Consider the following 24,725-nt stretch of genomic DNA (forward strand, 5'->3'; position numbering starts at 1 on the left):
TGATGTTCAACTGTACCACAGCATACTGACAGAGCTGCTACTCGGTTCAAGTGTGAACTATCTTCTCTGACTTGGATCCAGCTCGACAACGGTCTTGGGTCGCGACCCGAGGCCGGCGCACCGCAACCTCTTCGCGGCGTCGAGGACGTCGGCCGCTCCGCTGCCACACCAGGCGAACCGCTGAGCAAAACAAAAGAGGATACGATGCTTTCCCCTCCTCCTGGCAGCGGTGGCGGCGGGGTGACGTTACGCGGCAGTTGCTGTAAACTGTGAAAATGTCAAACTTGCAGACTGAGCGTCGCCAGCCAGGCTTGCGTCATTAACCGGACCAGACCGCATCACGGCGTCGTCCTGTCTCCCTCCGCCTTCCATACCGGACTCCCCACTCAAAGGTAATCAAGTAACTTTCCGCTAACACACAATATGGCCCAAGCTATGTGTTTTTATGTTTGTTTGTTTCTTTATAAATATTTTCCATCCAATTCCGAGCCGCTTGCCCTCTTCGCTTAAAATGAAACGATGATGCATTCACAGACTTGAAGCGCGCATGTAAAACATGTTTGTCAGGTGGGAAGGCGGCGGAGGGATCTGGAGCGCCGGCGCTCCGGTTCCAGCCAGCCTGACGCCGCCGTGGCTGCTGTGCGGCGCTCGGACTGGAGCCTGCAGGAGCCCAGCAGACTCCCGCGAGCCGGCCCGCCTCGGACCTGCGGCGATAAGGTGGCCACATTACCACCGGAGGCGGTTCCGTGTGCCCTTCACAACAATAGCCTGCTAAGTCAAGTGGGTACTGGTTTGGTAAAAGTTATTTTTACATTAGGTTTTAAGTGCTAACCTTTAAATTAACCTTTTAAGTTTTAAGCAAGTCCCAAATTACTGTGGGGGAATAATAATATAATGAGTTAGCAATAGTCCACTTGTAGCGAATGTCCAGGATGCTCCTACTGTGACTTACAAATGAACTTAAGGTTTGACCCTCTCTAAACCTTCGAACGCACATGTCCAACTCGCAACGCTTCAGTATTTTCGCACGGTTTGTACAACTTCCTGTTCTCTGACAAGGAACTGAACGGCAACATTATATAGATTCCATAATATTATCACTTGTGACAAGACATTTTATCGCCAAGAAGCCAAGAGCAGGAGATGGCCAAATAACTACAGCCTAAAATTGTTAAGTTGTTTTTTTAACATTATTATGAGATTATAACCAGAAGCTTATGCTTGTAATGCTGTTAGTTCACGCCAATTTTTGGCTTTTTCTTGGTTCTGACCAAGCCATTTCAAAATAAAATAACGCCCAGGGGATCATTATTAATATGGTTGTATTTCCATAATGCATAGACTGTTTTTGTTTTGTTTTTAAGTAAAGACTCTTATTTTGAAACACCCACAACGGATGCTAGCCATTCGAGTGTGCGACAGCGCAAATACCTTGACACTGACTTCAGTCGGGTTACACCGCGTGGACTACTTACTGCTGCTGCTACTAACGTGGAGGTGAGACATCATTAATAATACTTCTAGTCTGTGGATATTCATATTCATATTCGAACCATTAAAACTTATAAACTTTATAGTTAAATAGTAGTTTGGGGGACTTTTGCATTTGATGCCGCTTGCGTTTTAGCTTTTAATGAAGAAATTGATGACACAATTAATTTGAGCAATGCCTAATTAATCGTGCGTGGTGTTTATGAATGACACTTGCTGTTGCGTTCACTTGTAGTAAAAGGAATTTGGCTTGTTTACGTTTTGTCGAGGAGTGGGCGTGAGGAAGAAGGGGCGGGGGGGGGGGGGGTCCTGGTGATAAAGCATTAGGTAATTGGACTATCTGAGCCGGCAGACTGTGTGACGCCGGCCTCCATAAAGCATTTGTGTGGGAGTGTGTGTTTACTAGGCTATAGTTTGCATAACTTAAAACATTTTTTTTAAAGTCCTCATGGAACATCATGATGAGTGTGACCTGCTCATTTCCGGTGTGATGCGGCATCATTGTGAGCAAGATGGTTTGCTGGACAAGCAGAGAAATAAACGCGCGCGCGCACGCACGCACGCACACACCCAAAACACACACACACAGCAAACGCTCACCCCCCCTCCTCCTCCTGTCCTGTGATGTGTTCTGGCCAGACAGTTCGGCTCCTGGGCGTCTTCGCAAGAGAAAGAGAGACGCCACAAGAGGACCTTCTTCCTCCTCCTGCCTGGAAAACCTTCTTCCTCCTCATCACTGGCATCATCTCACCTCTCTCATGACCGAGGCACAAGACTTGACGGAACCATTTCGATACTAAGGCGCTTTTCATCACTGCATCCGGAAAATTCAAAAGGGTGAGTGTTGATTATCTGTTAACAGTCGTGACCTTGTTGTATGGCAGTGAACCAACAATAAGTTGCTAACTATAAGTCGCTATTGAAATTTTGAAAAAGACAAGTTGGCACCTTCATCACCACATCCATTATCAATAGGCGAGTACATATTTTGTTACATATTGACAGTCGTTAACTTCCTTTTCACGTTCCTTAAGACGATAAATCAATCGATGGCACCATTATCCTCTCGCTTCTCTTAACAGATGCAGCAAACCTAGACCAGGATCCTCGAGAGTCCAAGCATCGGAAACCAAGCGTCCCGGGACCATGAACTCCTCCACGTCCATCACTTCGCTCTTCTCCTTCACCAGCCCGGCGGTGAAGCGTCTGCTGGGCTGGAAGCAGGGCGACGAGGAGGAGAAGTGGGCCGAGAAGGCTGTGGACTCTCTGGTGAAGAAGCTCAAGAAGAAGAAAGGAGCCATGGAGGAGCTGGAGCGGGCCCTCAGCTGCCCCGGACAGCCCAGTGAGTCGCCACGTCAGAACATACATACGTACCACCCCAATGAAATCCAATGACGGGTGGAGACAATAGATAGATTTATGGCCTCTGATTGACTTGTGACTCAATAAAATCATTACATGTCATCGTATGAAGTTATAAAACCCAGATGCAGTGAGTTGGAAATAACAGTAAAATGACAGTTGATTTGTGGCCCTCGAAGATTTGTGGCCCTTGAAGATTTATGGCCATCACTATAACCATCTGTTCTGTGATCTTTTGTCATTAGGTAGAGAATGGCTGTTATTAAAACAATTACCATTGATGTTTTTCACATCATAAAATCCACCGGTAGGAAAATACAGTTCATGAAAATAAAAAGTTGTGATAGATGTATGGCCTCTCATTTATGACAACCCTAATAAAGCAATCTTTTAACAACAGAAAATCATAAATATCCAGGTGTAGAGAGGTATTCCAATAAGACATACACTGCTAGATTTATGGCACCTAAATATAGCCACCAATACAAGTAATAAACACTCTTTGGTATGTGTTAATAGATTGATGTCTTCTGATTGATTCATGACAACCCACTTAAAAACAATTTGACAATAGCAGGTCATAAAATCCACATGTAGCGAGGCAGAGAATACTGACATAAGCAACAAGGAATGTCCTGAAGATTTATGGCCTCTTGCTGATTTATGACCTCATAAATACAATCGTTACATTTTAATATTTGACAACATGATGCCATAAAATCCAGATGTAAAGTGATAGAGAACAGCATTTGTCAAAATAAAGATGACTTGTTGATTTATGACCTCCTCATTAATTTACTACTCTTTGATCATTTGGCAAAGGAGCGTCACAAAATCTGTAAAGACAACTTGTTTGTCGTGGCAAAATGCTTTTAGTTGGATTTCGACTGATGTGTGCCTAACATGATGTAATCGTCATTTGTCCCTTATCAGGCAAGTGTGTGACCATCCCCCGCTCACTAGACGGGAGGCTGCAGGTGTCGCACCGCAAGGGCTTGCCGCATGTTATCTATTGCCGGGTGTGGCGCTGGCCAGACCTGCAGTCGCACCATGAGCTCAAGGCGCTCGACTGCTGCGAGTTTCCCTTCGGCTCCAAGCAAAAGGACATCTGCGTCAACCCTTACCACTACCGGCGCGTCGAAACACCAGGTAAGACTCATTCCGCCTAATCGGGCTGCTGTAGAACTCCGAACATGAAGTAAAAGGAATTATTATTAGCGACAGTTAATTGTTACATTTATCTAAATGCTCGTATTGACACGCTTACACCAACACAACATTCATTCATGCGCAATGATTTTGCCGCCTAAACAGGCTGCTGTAGAAATCAAAACAGGAAGTAAACAGTAACATCACATCACAAATGTGATCAATTATGGTATGTGGTCAGTGCATCTTTATAAAGAAGAGAGCAGTGGCAAATTCGGACGACCCAATTAGTTTGGTGCCTAAATGGGCTGCGGGATGTAAAAGTACATACACTCTATTTGGTTTCGCTTCTAACGGTTTGAACTTACTGAAGTGCGTCGTAATTACATCACTTGAGTATACAGTATTGTACACGATCGACAGAATGGGAAATGGAGTGTGGTTCCGCAGGTGGGGGATATTTGCGCGTAAATAAGTTTGCTTTCATTTGCTAAACTGACAAACTAGACCGAGCTATTTCCATATTTTTCCAATACAAAGTGGTGTTGATTGGAATTTGGTTCCAAAGCTAAGTGAGGTTAGCGCATGAATACATTTGTTGTTCATGTGCACAGCTTACGGTTATTGCTAGACTTTGGTCTTGATTTTTTTTCCAATTCCTTTTCAAATTCGCATTTTACTGAGTGGCATAAAGCGAATGGAGTGAGGTTCCAAAAACAGGTAAAGTTAGCGCGTCAGTAAATTCGATTTTAACGTGATTGCTTTCACATGTCAACATGTTTGCCGAGCTCTCGTCTCTATTTTGAAGATATTTAGCTCAGAATCTCAGCTAGCAATTTCTTTCCGATTATTTTCCCTCCCAGTGCTGCCGCCCGTCCTCGTGCCGCGCCACAGCGAGTTCAACCCGCAGCACAGCCTCCTGGCCAAGTTCCGCAACGCCTCGCTGCACAACGAGCCGCTCATGCCGCAGAACGCCACCTACCCGGAGTCCTTCCCGCCGCTAGCGGGCTCATCGTCCTCCTTCTCGTCTTCGTCACCGTCGTCCTCGTGCCACGGACGCTCCCCCGCCTCGCAGGGCTACCCCGAGTCTCCCGGTGGCTCCGCCGAGCCCGGTAGCCCCTACCACATTGCAGGTAAGACACCGGCCGGCTAAACGGGCTGCGGCGGAAATTAACATTTGAACCGTTTTGTGACGATGGTATGATGTGTTAAACACGTTTCTTGATTTTAGAGCAAGGTTGCCTACGCTGACACAGTTAGCATATGCTAATATTTCTCAACAAGAGGCAGCATGTTTGTTTATTGCTAATTTGACGATGAACTTGGAACTTCAGGACTTCCTGATGTTTGGCCGTGAAAACTTAACAGCAACCCCCCACCCCACCTCTGTTAGAAACTCCCCCTCCACCGTACAGCATGATGGAGTCCAGCCCGCAGGAGGACGTGAAACCTGGCAACACCGCAGAAACCACCAAGCTAACCTTCTCCGCTCCGCATAGAGGCAAGTCCAAGTTCTACCGCCACCACCGGATGTTCTGGTGGAAGGATTTCCTCGTTCACACCCCCCCTTCCTCCAGATTTGCGTCCCGTGTGCTACGAGGAGCCCGAGTACTGGTGCTCCATCGCCTACTACGAGCTGAACAACCGCGTGGGCGAGACTTTCCACGCGTCGTCGCGCAGCGTGCTGGTGGACGGCTTCACCGACCCGTCCAACAACAAGAACCGCTTCTGCCTGGGCCTGTTGTCCAACGTCAACCGCAACTCCACCATCGAGCACACGCGGCGACACATCGGCAAAGGTCACCATCGTTGCTGGTTTTTATCAGACAAATTTGGAGGGTTTAAAAAAAAAAAAAAGTGGTATTAGTTCACACCTTATGCGTTAAAGGATCTTTGTGGAGGTTGTCACTTTTTTTTTTTTACTCTCGACTGAAAAATCGACTGAAAAATCGACTGAAAAATCGACTGAAAAATCGACTGAAAAATGACAGAATCTCTTGCTTAAAGATTAGTAAAGGTGAATAAGGGCTGAATGTTAAAAAAAAAAGTATAATGAAAATTTGTTTATTTTTAAATTGAACATTGGAAAAATATATCACATTGTTTATTTCAAATGTTTTTTTGTGTAAAAAAAAAAAAGTTGCATGAAAGGTTGCTACATGATTTTTTTTAATTTAATATTTCAAAAGATTATTTTGTGTAAAAAAAATCAGATGAAAAGTTTCTACGTGATTTTTGAAATTGAAAATTATAATAAAAAATGAACGTAACAAGGTAGAACTTTCTATTTTAAAATTGTAAAATCAGTTTTATGTTCTATATGCCACACTTTTATTTTAACAATTTTTTGTAAAAGAGTTCAATTAAAAATTATAATTGACAATGAGTTTTTAAATTAAAATTAGAAATACATTTTACACATTTGTATTTCAAATGATTATGGTTTTAATTAAAAAAAAAAGTTGCATGACAGTTTTTCACACCATTTTTTAAATACAAAAATTGAGAATAAATTTAAATATGACAAGATGTCACGTTTTTTTTCAAATTTCAAATGATTTTAATATAAAAAAAGTGGAATTGTCACATCTTTTTCCTATTTAAAATTGTAAATAAATTAATTAATTTTAATTAAAAGTTTACTGGAAATATATCCCTATTTTCCACATTTGTAAATTTGAAACTTTTTGCGTATTAATCATTCCGGCCGTTGATCAGTGACATTCTTTTGACACGCATTTGTCGGCGCATGAATCAACGGCGCTCTGTGTCTCTCCCAGGCTTGCACTTGTACTACGTGGGCGGCGAAGTGTATGCCGAGTGCCTGAGCGACAGCAGCGTGTTCGTGCAGAGCCGCAACTGCAACTTTCAGCACGGCTTCCACGCCACCACCGTGTGCAAGATCCCCAGCGGCTGCAGCTTGAAGATCTTCAACAACCAACTGTTCGCTCAGCTGCTCGCTCAGTCCGTCAACCACGGCTTCGAGGTGGTCTACGAGCTCACCAAGATGTGCACCATCCGCATGAGCTTTGTCAAGGTAAGACGCGCTCGGACGGATGTAAAAGTCTAATATGCTCCCGTGAAGGTACCAGGAACCAGAAGTTTGAATTTTCAAAATAAGAGTCTGATTGTTGAAAAGGTCGCTTTTGAATTAGGTTGAACAACAAAGCTGTTGAAAAATGATGTACATCTTTTTTTTTGCCACTAAAACTTATGATAGGTCTAAATTTTACACATTTAAAGTTTATGACCTCCAATCCAGGGGACCGTAAATCATCCCATATTTTTTTTGTGGTGCCAAAAATTATTTGTAATACATGCTCATGTTTGTGGATATTATATTCTCAAAAGATCAATGTTTTTTTGTGTAGAGCCATAAATCTTTTCCCTTTTGAATCGTTGACAATGTTATTGTGTAAATCCGGATATACCCTAAAGCGATTTGGATGGATGTTGTCAAAACATCAATATTTTTATTAGGTTGGTGGCCATAAATCATTCCAACCTTTGACAGTTTTATTGGAGGTGCTATAATCTAATATCATAATAATATCCCCTTTTGTAAAAAATAAATAAATATTAGGTGGGTGGCCATAAATGATTTCGCTCTTTGGCCTTTGCCAGTTTTATTGCAAGGCAAAGCACATTTCCGGGATTTTATCTTTTTTGTTTTGTCCAAACACGAAGGTTTATATATATATATATATATATATATATATACACAAGTTTCCTCCTGTGAACATCATTAAGCATTTTATACATTTATTTAAGGCAAGTTGTAAAATGTCTGAAGACCTCTTGTTTATGTTTAACAAATTAAAACACCATTAATCATGCTTTTTCTACTATGTACTGTCTCAAATGTTCTCCAATTTGGATAATGTGAATGTATAGGATTGTAGGCTGAGAAACGTTTCTTGGGAGGAGCAATATGGCGGCCTCGCGGCTTCAAAAGTCTTGGCCTATCGGCTATCCAGTCATAGATTCAAATCGGTGGTACGATCCAATTGTGCTGTGTCTTGTTCTAGGGGTGGGGGGCAGAGTACCACCGCCAGGATGTGACTAGCACCCCCTGCTGGATTGAGGTGCACCTACATGGGCCCCTGCAATGGCTGGACAAGGTCCTCACGCAAATGGGCTCCCCGCACAACCCCATATCCTCCGTGTCGTAGGAGGCAGGCGGTTGGGGTGGGGTTGGGGTGGGGTTGGGGTGGGGCGGGGGCTGGGAGGAGCTCCTCCAGAAGCTTCCAGGCTGTGGTGCTTGTTTACCGTGAGACTGACTTCTAATTTGGCTTCATTGCAGCTTTTGTCATTTTCTTGTGCATCCCGGCGGTACTTCAAGATCATGCAGCGCTTCCTTGTGTGTGTGTGTGTGATTTGTCTTTAAATGTTATTTTAATGTATACTGACCATTTTTTGTGTTTCTTTGTACTTATATTAAACTTTTTTTCAAGGCTAAAATGAGATTTGTGCTAATATATTCACAGGTAATGAATTATCTATGCTATTAGGCTAATGCTAATGTTAGCATTGTGATCATAGATTGAAATCAATATGAAATCAAGAGTTTCAATCGTTGCAATATTTTTTTTATTTCACTTGTGTGGGTGTGTCACAGAGCTCGAACATATCCTTGCAACACAACATAAGCACAATGAATCTGTTTTTTTTTTTTAAAGCACAAAACTCCAGTTAAAAACTCCTGACAACAACAAACACCATGAAATAACACAAAGGGCCAAAAACAGGCAGCTTTCATCATGCTTTCTCTTCTTATTTTTAAATAAAACAAATAAATAACAGTGGCGGCGTATTAAGAACAAGTCAGCATCCGCTAAAGTTGTGCTGCAGCGCCAGACTTCGACTCTGCACCGCCAGGATGTGCTGCTGCTCCTGTAGGAACTGAATCACCTCCGGACTCCTCAGCAGCGACTGGTGGACGTCAGCGCGGCATGTGAGAATTGATAAGCAGCAAAACCACAGCGTTCGCTCCATATGTTATTTTCAACAGGTGGTAGCTTACCAGCCTTTTTTGGTTCAGCACCTGCTCGATGAGGGAAGGTCTGGCCGGCCGGTCCCCCATTGCCCCCAAACGCTGCTTGTTGACGGACACAGGACGCTCATCACAGCTGTCCTGAAACCAAACATCAATAAATGCCAATTGTGCTTGCTTCAAGTTGTAGAATTCTACTTCCCGTTGACGTTTACTGTATAACTAAACAAAAGTCAAATGAGAATTACACATTGCATATTTACCCAAACCACAGAACTGACTAGTCCACTCGTTTCGCGGTGTAAAAAAAAATCCGCTTCACGGAACAAATAATTGACAGATTACTGATTATTAAAAGAATCAAGTGCATGCTGCGTGTGCACCTACGTCCATTTTGTTGGTGGACATGGCCTGATCGCTCTTCTTTTTCTTGTACTTGTCCTTGTACATCTTGTTGCGGTGCTTCTTGCACATCCACGGCTTGCGCTGCTTGGCCACCTGCGTGGTGGTCTCCGTGCAGCCGTCGTAGGTGCACTGCTTGGGCGCGGCGCCGTCGCCCTCCGACGCCTCGTCGTCGTTCAGCTCTTCCGGGCTGGCGGCGCCGTCGCGCGGGTCGGACGCGTCCAGCACGTCGCTCTCCTCGTCCGCGTCGTCCAAGTCCATGAGGTCGGCGGTCTCCATGGGGATGAGCGTGATCACGTTGCGGTTGTCCACCGATCGGCTGTCGCCTACGATGTAGCGCTGGCCGTCCTTGGTGAGCAGGATGGCTTTGGAGGCGTCCTTGCGTAACGAAGCTTCGTCGTCGCTCATCTTGTGCAAGAAAAAAAAGCTAGCGGCAACGAGCTAAAAGATGCTAAAAACACGCTCGCGGCGGCGTGCTTGCGTTTACCTCCAGCCAGTCTGTCTAGCGGGTTGCCAACATTTCACGATCTTATTTAAATTAAATAATAGCCGGAAAAGAAGGTTGCGGTTCATAAATACGATGTTATATAACGACAGACGTGTTTGTTGTGTACTAATACTACAGTACTGTTATTGATAGCTGTTCTTCTTCGTTTTCTTTTCCTTCTTCGCCTCACATCAGTTTCCTGTGCTTAGAGCGTCCTCTAGAGGAGAAATGTTTAATTACAAGCAGGGTTTTGTTAAAAATTTAAGATAAGTATTTTTATATTTATTAGGACAATACAGATTTTTTTTAAAGCGCATTCTATGAAAAGATTATTTTTTCAAAAAAAAAAAAGTGAGTGAATTTTGTTTGAGTTTTTCAGTGAAAAGTAAAAAAAAAAAACATTTGGAGAAAGTCAAATTTTTCCTCAAAATACAAGTTTTATATTTTTGAGAAATGATTGTTTTGTATTCGATGTTTGTTTCTTTTCAAGAACAAATAGCCTCTGTAGTTGTTTCAATCATTTTTTAATTGAAAAAAAATATTTTATTCTTCAATTTGAAAAAAAAAGAAGAAAAAAAATGTTGCTTTTAGGAAAAAAATGGTAGGACATTTACACATTTTATGTAATATTCTTGCATTGATATTAAAAGAGACATGTTTGTTTTTGAAGCATTTTAATAATCTTTAATAGCATGTTGTTATTGATAGAGCACTGTTGAAGAGAGGTACACGTATTGGTATTGCAACAGGCGTCAGTAATGGTGTCGTGCAGCTGTTAGCACTTTGGTGAGCGCTTGTTGCCTTTCTTGCTGTTTGTCGACCGCTTGGCGTCGGTCGCGGTCAATATGGCCGACACGTCACAGGAACCCGCAGACAAAAGCGACAACTGCCCGGGAGATCATCGGCCCCGCACGAGCCACCAGAAAAAGGACACAGGAAGTCTGCCATTTTGCTTTCAAGCGGCCATTTTAGGGCCACTTTGGCCATTTCCATGCGTCTTGATCCGATTGCTACCAAATTTTGATCATGTACACGAGACGGCGGGTATGATCAATTGCAGTGTGTGGGCGGAGCATGACGGTGATGTTTGATGACTTGGTATTTATTCAACAGGAATCCTATAAGGAACGTCAACGCCAAAGAAGTTGGTTGGTCAGACCGTACGCTACCATCTTGAAAATGGATCCCCGCAAGCCAGTTTTATTGATCTGTATGAAATTTGGTAGGCACGTCTCGACCCACAAGACACAGGAAGTCTGCCATCTTTGGTTTAAAACAACCACTTTAGGCTCCGTTTTACTACCATTTCCACGGCTTCACTCCTCCTAGATTTGGTCCGATTGCTACCAAATTGTCACTCGACAAATGGATGGCGATAAGTTGTCAAATATTTTGGTTGTTGTGTGGGCGGAGCATGGCAGCAAAGTTTGATGTTTGACCAGATGATCTCCCCTTTTTGCCAGTCAATACTAAAAAACATTTTTTTTAACAATATTCAACATTATTAATAGCTACTGTGTGTCTGTTATGCTAAACAAACGAAGAAAGAATGAGACTGAATGAGGTTTGTTCCAGGTGGCGCAAATCCACTCGAGTGCTGCTGGTTCCGCATGTTTGACATCAGCGAGGTTGCGCCTTCGTCTGCTTCGGGGCGGGGAGGCTTTTCGCGTGGCTGAAGGGCGACCATGTAAACATGTTTGCTACACACCAGCAGTCAATGAAGCGGCACTCAAACGCACGGAAGGCCCCCGAACGCACCGTCCGTCGGCATCTTCATGGAAAAGCGTCTACGCCACATTTTTTTCGTCAAAGTCTACGCTTGCCTACCGCAAAAAACACCGACTTCGTTCCACCGATAACAACATATTTCTTTGAAAAAAGGAAAATAAGTACAATGTGTGTATATCTATATATATACTGTTATGTATGTAAAAAAAAACAGATGAAGTTCATTGGTCCATATTGCCAAGGATGTTCCATCACAGAAGGGGAACGACGAATGTCGGATGAGACAGCTTGGACAAAAAAAATAGATAAAAAATAAATTTAAAAAAACTTCTCCTCTTGGAAAGAAAAATTCTCACGCACAGTTTTTTTTTTGGGAGGGGGGGTCAAAGTTTTCACCATTGCGAGAAATCCACCAAGGTATTCCCGCCCTCTGAGAGCTGATGGAGATGTCGTCAGCGTCACGTGGGAGGCTGACGTTTGTTTGGGCGGGCAGGGACGCTCTGGAGACTTTTTGTTGTTGCAAAAAACATCACATCCTGGTGGCGTCCTCGTCCGAGAAGCGACCTCTCCTTATCAACATGGGAGGTCTGAAAGGGGGGGATGGACTTATGAAATTCAGCCCTGGAAAAGTTTCACTCAGTATCATGACTTTTACTTGATGGATTTATCATCACAAAAAAGTCAAACTGGAAAAGAAACAGAACATCTGCATTTTTGGTAGAAATACAGTAGTCCCTTTTTTTTCTTTTTTAACATTATTAATTAATTTATTTATTTAAAAAAAAAAGAGATAAAGTGTGACTTCTTTTCTTTTTTATTATGTATTATTTATTTATTTTTCAAAAGTGTCACTGTTGGGGTGATTTGGGTGTGTGATGACGACGGTCTCAGCCTGGCTTACCTGATCCAGTACATGGTCGGGTGCTGATGGAAGTCCAACGAGCCGGATCTCTGCATAGAAAAGCTTCCGTCCAACTGAGCGCAAACGCACAACACAGCAGAGTCACACACACACAAAACAACAACAACAACACACTCCATCAAAACATTTTCATCTCTTCCTGCTGGCGGACTAAACCCAAACCTTACTTTGAAATCCTAACCCTACTTTGAAACCCTATTTTGAAACTCTATCAGCATAGCAACATAAAAAAAACGCCTCGCTATATACATGGTCGTTTAACAAAAAAAAGCTTTATTATACAGTCATCTTTTAAATGCCTTACTACACATGGTTGTTGTTGTTGTTTTTTTTAAAACGCCTTACTATAAATGGTCATTTGAAAAAAACACCTCGTTTAAAAAAAACACCTTACTATGCTTGGTCGTTTAAAAAAAAACGCTTTACTATACAACATGGTTGTTATTAAAAAAAAAAAAAAAAAAAAAAAAAAAAAACATTTATTAAATTTTTTTAATTTATTTGTTTGTTTTTTTTTAAAAAAAGGAGAGCAATGATGATGTCAAACCGAATGAACAATACTGAGCTCTCCTGGAAAAAATAAATAAATAAAAAAAAATAAACGCCTTACTATGAATGGTCGTTTAGAAAAATGCCTTATTATACATAGTCTTTGTTTTTGTTTTTTTAAAGGTCTGTCCATGGTTGTTTACCCGCCCAGTTCATTTAAAAAAAAGAAAAAAAGAAAAAAAGAGGCTTCACTATACAAGGTGTTTAAAAAAAATCCTGCCTTACTATATATGTTTGTTTAAAAAAAAAAACACCTTACTATGCTTGGTCCTTTTAAAGAAAAATGCCTTACTATGCAACATGGTTGTTATAAATTTTTTTTTTTAAAAACGCCTTACATGGTCATTTAAAAAAAATGCCTTACTATATATACATGGTCGCTTAAAAAAAACAACAACACCCTACTACATCCATGGTCGTTACCCCCCACCTTACTATACATAGTTTTTAGTTTGTATTTTTTTAAAGGCCTTACTATACAAGGTTTAAAAACAAAAAACAAAAAAAACTTACTATGCATGGTCATTTAACCCCCACCTTATTAAAAAAATAATCTTTTTTTTGAAAGGCTTTACTATGCATGGTATTTAAAAAAAAGAAGCCTCACTATACATGGTCTACCTGTCGGACCCGTGGGGGTCCCTGCTGGCTAAGGGCCAAATTGCCTGCCTTGCCTGATGGCAAGCTACGCCTCCGCATCCTACTTTCTGTATCCGTACTTTCAAACCCTTAACGTTGAAAGCCTAAATCTATTAAAATCACAAACTGAAACCTCAACCCTAAGTTAAACCCCAAATCTAGTTAAAAACCCTACTTTGAAAACCCCGAGGCACATGCAAATGTCCATTTTTGTTTCCCCCTCACCGAAATGAGTGCCTGCGTGTTGTCGCTGTCCTTGGGTGCGGTGTTGAAATGCTTCTTGATCTTCCCTGCTACCGACAGTTGCCGGTCGTTCTCGCAAAGTCCTTCGTCCTGCATGCAGTAAGCGCAACGAGCGTCAATTACGTCTTAAACCAACAACCAATCATCAATTCATGCAAAGCTGCAAACAAAAAGAAGAAAAAAAAGACTCAAAGGCAAACAATCATCGGCGGGAAAATAACGATAAGAACAGAAAATGCCTTTCAGACCACTGATCTAAGTCAAAGCTCTTACAGTGACCCATGGATGCTCCAGGACCTGCAGGGCCGTGTACCGCTGGTCCACTTCAACCTCCAGCATGGATCGGATCAGCTCCTGAGACAAGAAAAGAAACCACAAAAAACATGAGGAAGATCCCAGCAACATTCCAAGAAGAACCAAAATTCCTTCCAAACTGCCGCTCACCTTGGCCGTGTCCGACACGTTGTCCCAATACGGCAGAGGAAATTCCACCTGGCCCATCAGAATCTGGTCGAACAGAACCTCCTGATCCTCGCTGCTCCTGCAAGCAAAGGCGCAGTGACGTCAGCCGCCAGCAGAGGGCGTGGCGCCGTCAGGCCGAGGAGATGCTTACCCTCGGAAAGGCGGGAAGCCGCACAGCAGGATGTAAGTGATCACGCCCGCCGCCCAGATGTCCACTTTAAGCCCGTACCTGCGCAAACATGCTCCGTCACTTTAAAAAACATCATCAAAAAAAAAAAAGATCATTTAAAAAAAAAAAGGTTAAAGGTTAACCCTAACCCACCCAGTTTCTGCAATGATTTCAGGTGCTACATATGTGGGCGTGCCGCAAACAGTGTAAAGAGGTCCGTCCACCACCGTGGCCAAACCGAAGTCGCCCAGTTTGAGGCTCTTGCTGCCGTCTGCGTGCTCGTACACCTAAAAATGACAGCAGCGAGCTCATTTGGAATGTCGACTCATTGACCCGGCGACCCCGGGAAGTGACCTCACCAGAAGGTTTTCCGGCTTGATGTCCCGGTGCACGATGTTGAGGCTGTGGAGGTATTTGATGGCGTTGGCCAGGTTGTACAACATCCCGCTGGCATCTTTCTCCGTGTAGTGGTTGGCCGAGGTGATGGCGTCAAATAGATCTCCCCCCTGTGGACAAACCGAGTCATGACGGCCATATTTGTCAATTTGGACTGGAATCAAATTGGGAAAGAGATTGGCCGGAAATTTGTGACGAGAAGATCAAAGTGAAAAAAAGAGAGTTTAAAATGGAAAGAGACTGATGTTTTTTTCAAGGCCGATACTGATTCCGATTATTAGCACATTCACTGCCATTGACGACTATAGACGTCAAAGATGAATTTTTACTGGGCTGGCAGTGAATGAGTTAGTAACCAAGGAGGCCGATATAAATTTTCAGTAAAAGGGAAGCAAACAAATATTGGCGTAAAATTTTAAAAAAATCAAAATTTTCAAAAAAAAAAATCTGATTTGCAAAATGTTCAAGTTTTATTTATTTATATTTTCCCAAAATGTTCAAACTTCAGAAATGTTACATTTTTACTTTGTTATCCGTCACAAAAGGTGCACAGCGTTCCCCGGGTCAGCAGCATCTCTCATAAAGTTAACTGGAAATTTAGCTAACATAGTTTCAAATAGATCTATTATTAAGCGTCCAATTTTTTACTCAGGCCGATACCGATTTTCATCAAAAGCGATAATCGGCCTGGCCGGTCTTCGGTCTACCCCTAAAATTAAATGAAAAATTAATGACATGATAAAAGGTAAAAATGGTTGAGGCCCACTCTCTATGATTGCCCCACTGTCATATGGTGTTCCCCAGAGTTCTATTTTAGGGCCCCTACTGTTTTCATTGTCATAGTCAGAATCGGGCGCAAAAAAAATGTAATGGGGACATCCTGGTGGAAAAAGATATGACTTGCAATCTTGTATTTAAGAACGAAGACTTTAGTCAATGTTGCCGCGTACGACGGCGGCGACATTGCCATGTGCTCTCTCGGCCTTCTTCGCTCTCATTCATCGTCTCCCGGCCGGCTCACACGTACACGTCCTCCCCTCGTCAAACAGATGGATGGCATTCACGCTTCGTCAATTATGCATTGGCGCTCCCCGCCTCCTTTTTTACATTCAAAGGCCGCGGGGCCACCGCAAAGCGCTTCGGAATTTGCCGCTCGATCGTGTCACGTTCCGCGGAAGAATAAACGTACCTTGACCAGCTCCATGACCAGGTAGAGCTCGCCGTACGTGTCCACCTCCTCGATGAGCAGGACGATGTTGGGATGCTTGACTCGCCGCAGGATGGCCACCTCGTTCTGGATCATGTGCTCCTGCAAGCAAACGTTAGCAGCGGAATTAGCCATTTATTCATGTGAAAAATGGCGGAAAATTCACTTGAAAACAAAACAAAACAAACCTCTTGTTTTTCTGACTAATGTTTTTTTTTTTTTGTCATTTTTAAATTTTGCTGTTTTCTGAATTTTTTTTTTCTGTTTTACTGCATTTTTTTTTAATTATCCACAAAGCAGGAAAAAATATTCAGAAAACATGAGGGAAAATGACTCAGAAAAACAGAGGGGGGGGGGGGGATCATAAAACAGAGGAATATATATATATTTTTTAAACTGAATAAAAAATAAATAAATTCCAGAATATTTTTGTTTCTGTTTTTCTAAAAGCGTATTGCATTCACTTGAAAACAAAACAAAACAAAACAAACCTCTTGTTTTTCTGACTAATGTTTTTGTTTTTTTTGTCATTTTTAAATTTTTCTGTTTTTCTGAATATTTTTTTTCTGTTTTACTGCATTTTTTTTAAATTATCCGAAAAGCAGGAAAAAAGATTCAGAAAACATGAGGTAAAATGACTCAGAAAAACAGAGGGGGGGGGGGGGGGTATCATAAAACAGAGGAATATATATATTATTTTTTAAACTGAATAAAAAAAAAAAAATTCCAGAATATTTTTGTTTCTGTTTTTCTAAAAGCGTACTGCATTCACTTGAAAAAAACCCCCCAAACCTCTTGTTTTTCAGGCAAATTTTTGTGGGGATCTTTGTTTTTTTGTGTAATTTTAAAAATGTTCAGTTTTTCTGAATATTTTTTTCCTGTTTTACTGCATATTTCTTTCTGTTATAAAAAAAAAAAAGATGAAAAGCGGGGAAAAATATTCAGAAAAACATGAAGAAAAATTACTCAGAAAAACAGGGGGGGTAATCATAAAACATGGAAATATTTATATAAAAAAATAATAATTTGAGTATAATTCTTTTTAATCAGAATATTTTTTTTCATTTTTCTAAAAATTTTATGAATATTTGTTATTACATTATTATTATTATGTAATAATTGTTTTCTGAGTACTTTTTCCTCCTGTTTTTTTTTTTTTTTTTTTTTTTTATATTTCCACCCTTCCCGTTTTTCTGAATATTTTTTATGACAGAATTTTTGGGGGTAAATCAGAAGAAACATAAAAAAAGAGCAAAAAAAAAATACAAATAAATAAACATTACACAAAAAAACTCAGAATTTCCCCTCCCAAGTGAATGCAATGCGCTTCAGTAAAAAATGACAAACTACAAAAGACAAAAAAAAGATCAAGCAAGTTGCGAGCAGCATCCGACCTTTCCTCTGCATTTGCCCTTGTTGATGATCTTGAGCGCGTAATGGCGTCCCGTGGAGTGCTCCGCGCACTCGTGGACCACCGCGAAGTTGCCGTCGCCCAGCATGCGGCCCACCTTGTAGCGCTCCGATATGTAGGCCGGGACGGCCGGAACCTCGTCCACCGCAACTTCCTCTGCGGGACGGAAGCGTGAGAGTTCAATTAAAATAAAACCAGTTCAAGTAGTTGATGAGACTTTTTTGGGGTTGATGAAAAGCTGGTCCTCACCATCGGTCACAGCTCCGTCGCTGTTCAACGGGCTGGACCCTTGAGTGGAAGACAGCGAGGACGAGGAGGAGGAGCCTTGAGAACCCTGCGGATGAAATCAGACCATTAAGTAAGTAAAGCTGTAACGATTGGCCAATTGGCATCTCAATGTTTGACTCATGATTTTAGAATTATTGTCGGCCTGTCACAAAAAACAACCGTCCTTTTGGACTCCTCCCCCGAATGTTGACGCTGCCAGACGCACGAGTCCCTCTTATTTCGCTCACCCTTTCATTCTGCTGTGCTTCGTGTTCCTGATTAGGCCAGTTGAGGCCGTCTCCATGGCAACAAGACGATATGTTTTGGTGTGCCAGGTGGGACAGACCCATACACGCTTATGCTCACAGAACGCATTCATTTTTATGTCATTATGTGCGAAGGTGTTTTTTTTTTCTCCAGATCTCACACTGTTGCCTATTAGCTTCTTTTTTTCTTTTCTTTTTTTTACATTACAATTAAATATTCTTCACTTGCATTCCATTTTAATCATTTTTTCTGTTTTTTTGAAGTTAAATACATTAATATTATTGTATTTTTTAAATTTGAAATCATTTCAAATTCTGATCAATTTTTTAAATAAATTTGACTTAAGTTTTTATTATGATCTACTAAACAAATAAATATAATTTCAAACCCAGTGTCCGGCTTTCAGGTTTTGCGCTTATTATTATTATTTTAGACATTTACTACTACTATGATATTACATAATTGGTTGATGTTGTCATCTTTGGTCAGACTTAAAGTACGTTTTATATGTACTGTACATCAATACCCAAATCAAATGTGTAAGAATTACACGTAGTCAGAAGTTAATTTAATCACTTATCAATTCAATTAAAATGATATAGATGACGTACAGTAGATGTTTTAAGACATCTCTTTACTATTATGCAATTACGTAAATGGTTGAGGTCGTCATCTTTTTCCGACCGACTGGGAATAAAAATGTCCTGGATGCTTCTTTGTCTTATGTAAGCTCTTTTTTTTTTCTTCTTCTTCTTTTTTTTTTTGTGGGCCAATCAGCGTAAAAGCCGCTCTTCTTCTTTTCCTTCTCTCATCCTCATCTCTCTTGTGGCCTCATCGCACATGCAGCCGCTCTCTTCCTGCCACAAACACTGTTGCCATGGAAACTGCTGACGAGAAGCCTGAATATGGCCGTTTCCTGCCGCCTGGATGGGGGGGGGGGGGATGGATGTGAAAGGGGCAAGTGTGTGGTGGTGGGGGGGGGGGGGGTACGGGGGGGCTCGGGTGCTCGGGGCTTGTCTCTTTTTGAGAGATGTTTGTCTGCGGTAAAAGGCGGGACATGTCTGGCTGTTGTCACACTGAATGAAAACAGGAAGTGCTGATATTGTTGACCTTAAAAAGCGGCGCTTTCGAGAGGACGGTCAAACATTTACGTAAGCGAGTGAGCAAAATCCAATCCAATTCATAATGATAGGAATAGGAAAATGTAATGTGTTAAAAATAGGTCAACGTGATCAAACAAAGGTATATGTGATCAAAATGACCAGAAGATATTTTACATAACTTCAAAGGTAAACAGTAGACAATTATTAGATTAAACCTTGACGTGATCAAAAATGACGATAAGATCAAAGGTAAACTTGATCAAAAAAATGATAAGATCAAAGGTAAAATGATCGGCTCAAAGGAAAACTATGTTAAAAAAAAAGACAATAAGATCTGAACGTGGTCGCAAATGGCGATAACATCAAAAGGTAAACGTGGACGTAAAGGACCATAAGATTAAAAACAAATGTTGGCAAAAGAGAAAAGAAAAAAGAAGATAAGATCAAAGTAAGCAATAAAAAAACATATGATCAAAAAGAACAAAGGTCGTCGGAAGTTAAAAATAAAAATAAAATAAAAAAACATTTACATCATTTTTTTTACTTTTTTTTTTTTCTCAGGAGAGCTCAGTATTGTTCATTCGATTTGACATCATCATTGCTCTCCTTTTTTTTAAAAAACAAATAAATTTAAAAAAAATTAATAAATGTTTTTTTTTTCTTTCATAATTTTTTTTACTATTAACTCATTCACTGCCATAAATTCATTTAAAAAAATTATTAAAAATTTGGGTGAAGAGGCGATTAAATGTTTTTAATTGTAATTAATCGCATGACTTCACTAGTTAACTCACGATTAATCACAAATTATATCGGTTCTAAATGTACAATAAAAACATTCTAGGTTTTCATACTCTCGTTAACAAAAGTGGAAAAAATGTTAAATTAATAGAAATAGTTCAAATGAAATTTTGACGTTTATAGCCGACAACGGCAGAAAAAAAAAAGAAGAAAGAAATTCAGGGCGTCAGGCGATTAAAGTTTTTAATTGTAATAAATCGATGTCTTCACTAGTTAACTCGCGATTAATCACAAATTGTACGTACAAAACTAAATGTACAATAAAAAAAATCTAGATTTTCAACAAAAGTGGAAAAAAATGTTAAACTAATTAGAAATTGTTCAAATACATTTTTGACGTTTATAGCCGTCAATGGCAGTTAATGAGTTAAACTGGGGGTGCCATAATCAATCACTACTTTCCTTTTTCTCCACTTTTATTAGTAAACATCTTTCAAATGTTATTGCTCTTTGTTTTGCCAGCCAAACAACAAGAAAAGTAATAAGCCCGGCACAGAAAAAGATATAAGCAATAAAGTGCGCTTTGTTTGCGCAGGAGGTGATTTGATGACTTTCTGCCGTCTAGACGGCAAAGAAATCCCATCGCGCTCTCGTCGGAAAAGATCAACGCTGTCGACGGGATTACGTCGCTGATCCCTGACAGCTGGACGCCGAGAGAGAAAAACAAAACAAAAAAAAACACGCCAACGCCAAGGGATAACACGGAGAAAGATTCAGGCCACCCAACCGTGAGGATGCGCCATGTTGAGTCCAAAATATGTTTTTGTGTTTGATCACGTTGGCCATGTTGTGCGGGTATTCTCACTGTATATATATATATGTATATATTAGGGGTGTCAGGCGATTAAAAATTGTAATAGAAATTAATCACTTGACTTCAATAGTTAACTCGCGATTAATTGCCAATTTTATATCTGTTCTAAATATACAATAAAACATTCAATAAAAAAAAATTCCTAAGTTTTCATACTCTTGTTAACATCAAAGTGGAAAAAAATGCTAAACTAATAGAAATACGGCTGCATCTTTTAGTCAGTGACACAGAAATTTCATCCATAATTCATAAAATTGAGTTAAAATTAAAAGGATGAACTGCACTGTAAAAAGTAAGCGTGATAATAATTTGTGTTGTGGTAAATTTTCTGCCACTAGATGGCATCATTGCATTTGTAAGACGTCGGTGACAGCTTAAACGCTATCTAATCTTTAACATGAAGTAACTTGTGAAGTTCTGCACATTTTTAAAATAATAAAATGCAACTTGACAGTCCCCACAAATATATAAATTATTGTTACATTTATTACTGCTAAATTTTGACGTGCTGTGTTGCGACGGGAATTCCCCAACACAGGCTTTCCAAGTAAGGGGCGGTCATTAAAAGCGCGTTTAAAAAATTTGTGTCATTAAAGGAACTTTAAATGAACTCCAAATTAACGCAATTCAATTTTGACACCTCTAATAAATACACACATTTAAACATGCAGAATGTGAAAAAATAAAAACACATGAAATGAAACACACAAAACAACAAACGTGTGTAAATGAGATGACAATTTAATGACAACACACAAATGGAAATGGAACCCACATGGAAATTAAAACATGAACAAATACAACCAAACAGAAAGAAAAAATGTCGATGACATGTTTCAACATGCAAATATGATTTGTCATTTCATGACCTTCCGCAAACGCGCATTGACACAATATTATGACAAACGCACACACTCTCACACCCGCAAAATAAAAGGTGAGTCATGGCGTCAGCGCACACAATATGGTGAGGACGGGCAGCGAACCGCGGCTCGTTCCCGTGACTTACGACCGCCGGCCGTGTTTTTTCGCACTTAATGGAGCGAGCAGACGCCAGGCGACCTCGCAGCGACGCTCGCAAATCCGCTCGGAATGTCGATGAGATGCCCGAGCGTCGCAGGGAGTAGGCGAGGCGGCGTCGATTCATAAAAATGGGTCACTTGAGCCTCGCATGTATAAAACATGACGGCGTGCAAATGGCCGCTGCATTGGTGATGTTATCTATGATCGCGTGCGTGCGGGGAGGAAAAAAAAGCGACACAAAACGAGGACTACGTCTTCATGTGCTTCGTTAGGCACACAGCTAATAAGTGATTGTAACAAGTAAATCCATAATAAATGTTCACTATTGATTGACAGATGAGTGAGAATCCTGCTTGTGGTGGTTGATTTATGGCACTTTGATTTGATTTATGGCATTTATTTAGGATTTATGGATTTAATCAATTAATCATTGATCTTTTGACAACATGATAACGTACATATATTCCTTTACGGTTTTAGGGGCGTGTCATAACTCATTCTACCATTTCACCTTTGGCTAGGAGGTCATAAATCTTCCATCTTAAATCTTTCCATTCTAACATTTGATATTGGACAATTTTACAGTTTTTTGCCTCAAGTGCTTGCCGTAAATCAGTCAAAACAGAATATTGGTCATTGGTTTATGACCTCTGATAGATGACATACCAACAAACCCATACATCGAATCTTTAGGAGGCCATAAAATCCAGCGCGACTTTCCTTCATTCCTTGATAGATTCAATGAGAGTGCAACGAACCATTCAAACTATTCGACACTTGTGTGGTGCGGTGATGGATTTATGACACCAATAAAGTATAAAACAGGCAATAAAGCTGTCAAAGATCCAAAAGAACAGTGTACATTGATTTATATTTTTTGTACGCTTATAGATGTCATAAATCAACTTCTGTGGTTTGGTGATAGATTTATGACACTATTAAGAGTGTAAATAGGCAATAAAACTGTCAAAGATCCAAAAGTCCAGACCACGTTCCTTTTTGACAGTTCTTTTATGGGCTTTAGGGGAGTACCAAAAACGACTCTAAAATTTCAATATGTTCACAACAGAAGGTAAAAATGTTTTTATTTTATTTTTTTTAGATGAACTGGATTTGATTTAATTTGTGGCAATAAAAACTTCAAAGATCCCCCAAATTTAGTGTACAATCCTTTTTAGTTTTGTGTGAGGGACATAAATCAATGGATGCTTTTAATTTTGAGAACGGGAGGTCATAAACGTCAGGTGAAACCGTTCATGTATTAAATCTCCTTAGCTTGTGCTTCATCTCGGAGGAGCGGGAACCAAAACATGAGCGGATGTTCAATTTATGGTGTATTCTTGAAAACTGGAAATTGGACATTTCAGACCTAAAACGGATTTTTTTTTTTTCCCGACTTGCCAACAGCAGAGTAGAGATGCCGTCATCTGATCAGAATGGCGTCTTCCTGAGAAGCTAATCGCCTTCACAGAAGTGGGAATGAGATTCGGAAGCAGGAGCAGAGACTGACATGTCGGTAAGCTCGGCAGGCTGCGGCCAAGAGATAATGCCGCTGTGTCGCAGACGGCGCCGACAAATGGACCCTCGACGCTGAGCTCTGCAGCTCAGGCGTACACTTGGGACACGCTACATTTAGCGTTAAGATGCTACAAGCTAATGACGCGATTGAGAACATCAAAGTGGAAGTGTATCAATGGCGTAGATTGCAGGACTTCCTTGTTCTCAAAAGATCAAAGTGATTCATGTGTTTTGTAGGTGCCTCACTGCATATTAATTAGGGGCCATAAATCAATTCCGCGCTCCATTTAGTGTGCTATTTTGTACCTCTATAGATTGCATGACTTGATCTATGAAGTGTTTTCAACATTTGCACGTCTGTATTTTATGACCTATTATGGTTTAATTAGGTGCCATAAATCAATCTTGGGCCATAAATCAATCACCAAGATCATTTTCATAGAAACGGTATATGCTACCCTCCTATTTTTATTTTTTATTTTTTTAATTAAAATTTAACAATTATAATTTTTATTTTATTTATTAATTTAAATTTTATTTTATTATTAAATAAAAAAAATAATAATTAAAATGTTTTATTAAAAATTAATTATAAAAAAAAAAAAAAAGATTTCCAAGGGTTGTGGTTGCATTGGGATGTCATAAACAATCCGGGGCTAAAGATCATCATCAAACCTTTTGACATAAGTGGTATGCGCTACCGCGCTACATCTCGATTTTATGAGTTCTTGGTGTCAAAAATCAAAGACTAGTAGTTTAATTGTGATTCCGTTTCGGGCTACTGTATGCACCAAATCGCTATATAGGTCGATTTTACGACCGCATGTTTATAAAAATATACAAAAGTGCAGTTATATATTATTTATAATCTGGGGCCATAAATCAATCACCACACTAAATTCGGACCTATTCTCTGCCTCTCTCCTGTCTTAATTTTTTCGCCATTATTGACTACTTCCTGTTTAGCCTTTCGCTACATATGCAACGCGAAACAACATATACAGGACGCATGTTTTGCACAAATAAATAAAAAACAGAGCCAAAAACACACACACACACACAAGACCGAGGCCTTGACATGACATATTGCACAAATTAGCACAAGTGCAAATTCTAGCTAGTAAAGAGCCCTGGTGGAAACACTGACTACCAAAAAGAAAAGAAAGAATATTGATGGATGTGCTGTGATGTCGTTCTAAGATGTAGTCGGCCTATGCTCGTCTTTGTCCGTTTCCTGTCAACATAGAGCGTCGTTTAGTCACACGACAACAGCCATTTTCACCCAAATGATGATCTTAGTTTGTCGTATGAAGCGCCGCACA

The 24,725-nt window shown here is 40.5% G+C and overlaps 3 protein-coding genes across 6 annotated transcripts in view; 1 reads left to right on the forward strand and 2 right to left on the reverse strand.

The window, feature by feature from the left end:
• Positions 1–785: 785 nt before the first annotated feature.
• Positions 786–8,179, forward strand: smad9 (SMAD family member 9). 2 transcript variants are annotated; one of them, XM_077546458.1, is made up of 9 exons: positions 786–1,497; positions 2,131–2,328; positions 2,574–2,833; positions 3,787–4,002; positions 4,866–5,135; positions 5,396–5,503; positions 5,580–5,801; positions 6,783–7,039; positions 8,031–8,179. In XM_077546458.1, exons 1-9 carry the CDS (start codon positions 1,397–1,399, stop codon positions 8,172–8,174), a joined length of 1,776 nt encoding a protein of 591 aa, XP_077402584.1. In that variant the 5' UTR covers positions 786–1,396; the 3' UTR covers positions 8,175–8,179. The 2 variants fall into 2 exon arrangements, with proteins under 2 accessions (XP_077402584.1, XP_077402585.1); XM_077546459.1 differs by having other exon boundaries at positions 1,401–1,497; positions 2,135–2,328.
• Positions 8,180–8,569: 390 nt separating this feature from the next.
• rfxap (regulatory factor X-associated protein) lies at positions 8,570–10,070 on the reverse strand. Its single transcript, XM_077547333.1, has 3 exons — positions 9,383–10,070; positions 9,026–9,136; positions 8,570–8,934 (listed from the first exon to the last, which is right to left on the reverse strand). The coding sequence occupies exons 1-3, from the start codon at positions 9,803–9,805 to the stop codon at positions 8,827–8,829; spliced, it is 642 nt and encodes a 213-aa protein (XP_077403459.1). The 5' UTR covers positions 9,806–10,070; the 3' UTR covers positions 8,570–8,826.
• Positions 10,071–10,541: 471 nt separating this feature from the next.
• The window catches only part of dclk1a (doublecortin-like kinase 1a), a 30,936-nt gene continuing 16,752 nt past the window's right edge, over positions 10,542–24,725 (reverse strand). For 2 of the 3 annotated variants that reach the window (XM_077547319.1, XM_077547320.1), the window contains 11 exons: positions 17,860–17,944; positions 17,594–17,766; positions 16,182–16,301; positions 14,956–15,102; positions 14,750–14,883; positions 14,579–14,656; positions 14,410–14,506; positions 14,239–14,319; positions 13,948–14,055; positions 12,514–12,587; positions 10,542–12,199 (listed from right to left, as the gene is read on the reverse strand). In XM_077547319.1, coding sequence (XP_077403445.1) covers positions 12,142–12,199; positions 12,514–12,587; positions 13,948–14,055; positions 14,239–14,319; positions 14,410–14,506; positions 14,579–14,656; positions 14,750–14,883; positions 14,956–15,102; positions 16,182–16,301; positions 17,594–17,766; positions 17,860–17,944 — 1,155 coding nt within the window. In that variant the 3' untranslated portion in view covers positions 10,542–12,141. Of the gene's footprint in view, positions 12,200–12,513; positions 12,588–13,947; positions 14,056–14,238; positions 14,320–14,409; positions 14,507–14,578; positions 14,657–14,749; positions 14,884–14,955; positions 15,103–16,181; positions 16,302–17,593; positions 17,767–17,859; positions 17,945–21,583; positions 24,638–24,725 lie in introns of those variants that run through there. The other variant, XM_077547321.1, reaches the window with a different exon arrangement.

The sequence above is a fragment of the Vanacampus margaritifer genome, chromosome 16 (genome assembly GCF_051991255.1).
Source record: "Vanacampus margaritifer isolate UIUO_Vmar chromosome 16, RoL_Vmar_1.0, whole genome shotgun sequence".
In the NCBI taxonomy this organism is placed as follows: Eukaryota; Metazoa; Chordata; class Actinopteri; order Syngnathiformes; family Syngnathidae; genus Vanacampus; species Vanacampus margaritifer.

Coding starts and splice junctions, on each gene's coding strand:
- smad9 (XM_077546458.1), top strand. CDS start 1,397: ATGCTAGCCATTCGAGTGTGCGACAGCGCAAATACCTTGACACTGACT. Junction 1,498..2,130: donor CTGCTGCTACTAACGTGGAG/GTGAGACATCAT, acceptor TGTTCTGGCCAG/ACAGTTCGGCTCCTGGGCGT. Junction 2,329..2,573: donor CATCCGGAAAATTCAAAAGG/GTGAGTGTTGAT, acceptor TTCTCTTAACAG/ATGCAGCAAACCTAGACCAG.
- rfxap (XM_077547333.1), bottom strand. CDS start 9,805: ATGAGCGACGACGAAGCTTCGTTACGCAAGGACGCCTCCAAAGCCATC. Junction 9,137..9,382: donor TGTCCACCAACAAAATGGAC/GTAGGTGCACAC, acceptor GTTTGGTTTCAG/GACAGCTGTGATGAGCGTCC. Junction 8,935..9,025: donor TGCTGAACCAAAAAAGGCTG/GTAAGCTACCAC, acceptor GACGTCCACCAG/TCGCTGCTGAGGAGTCCGGA.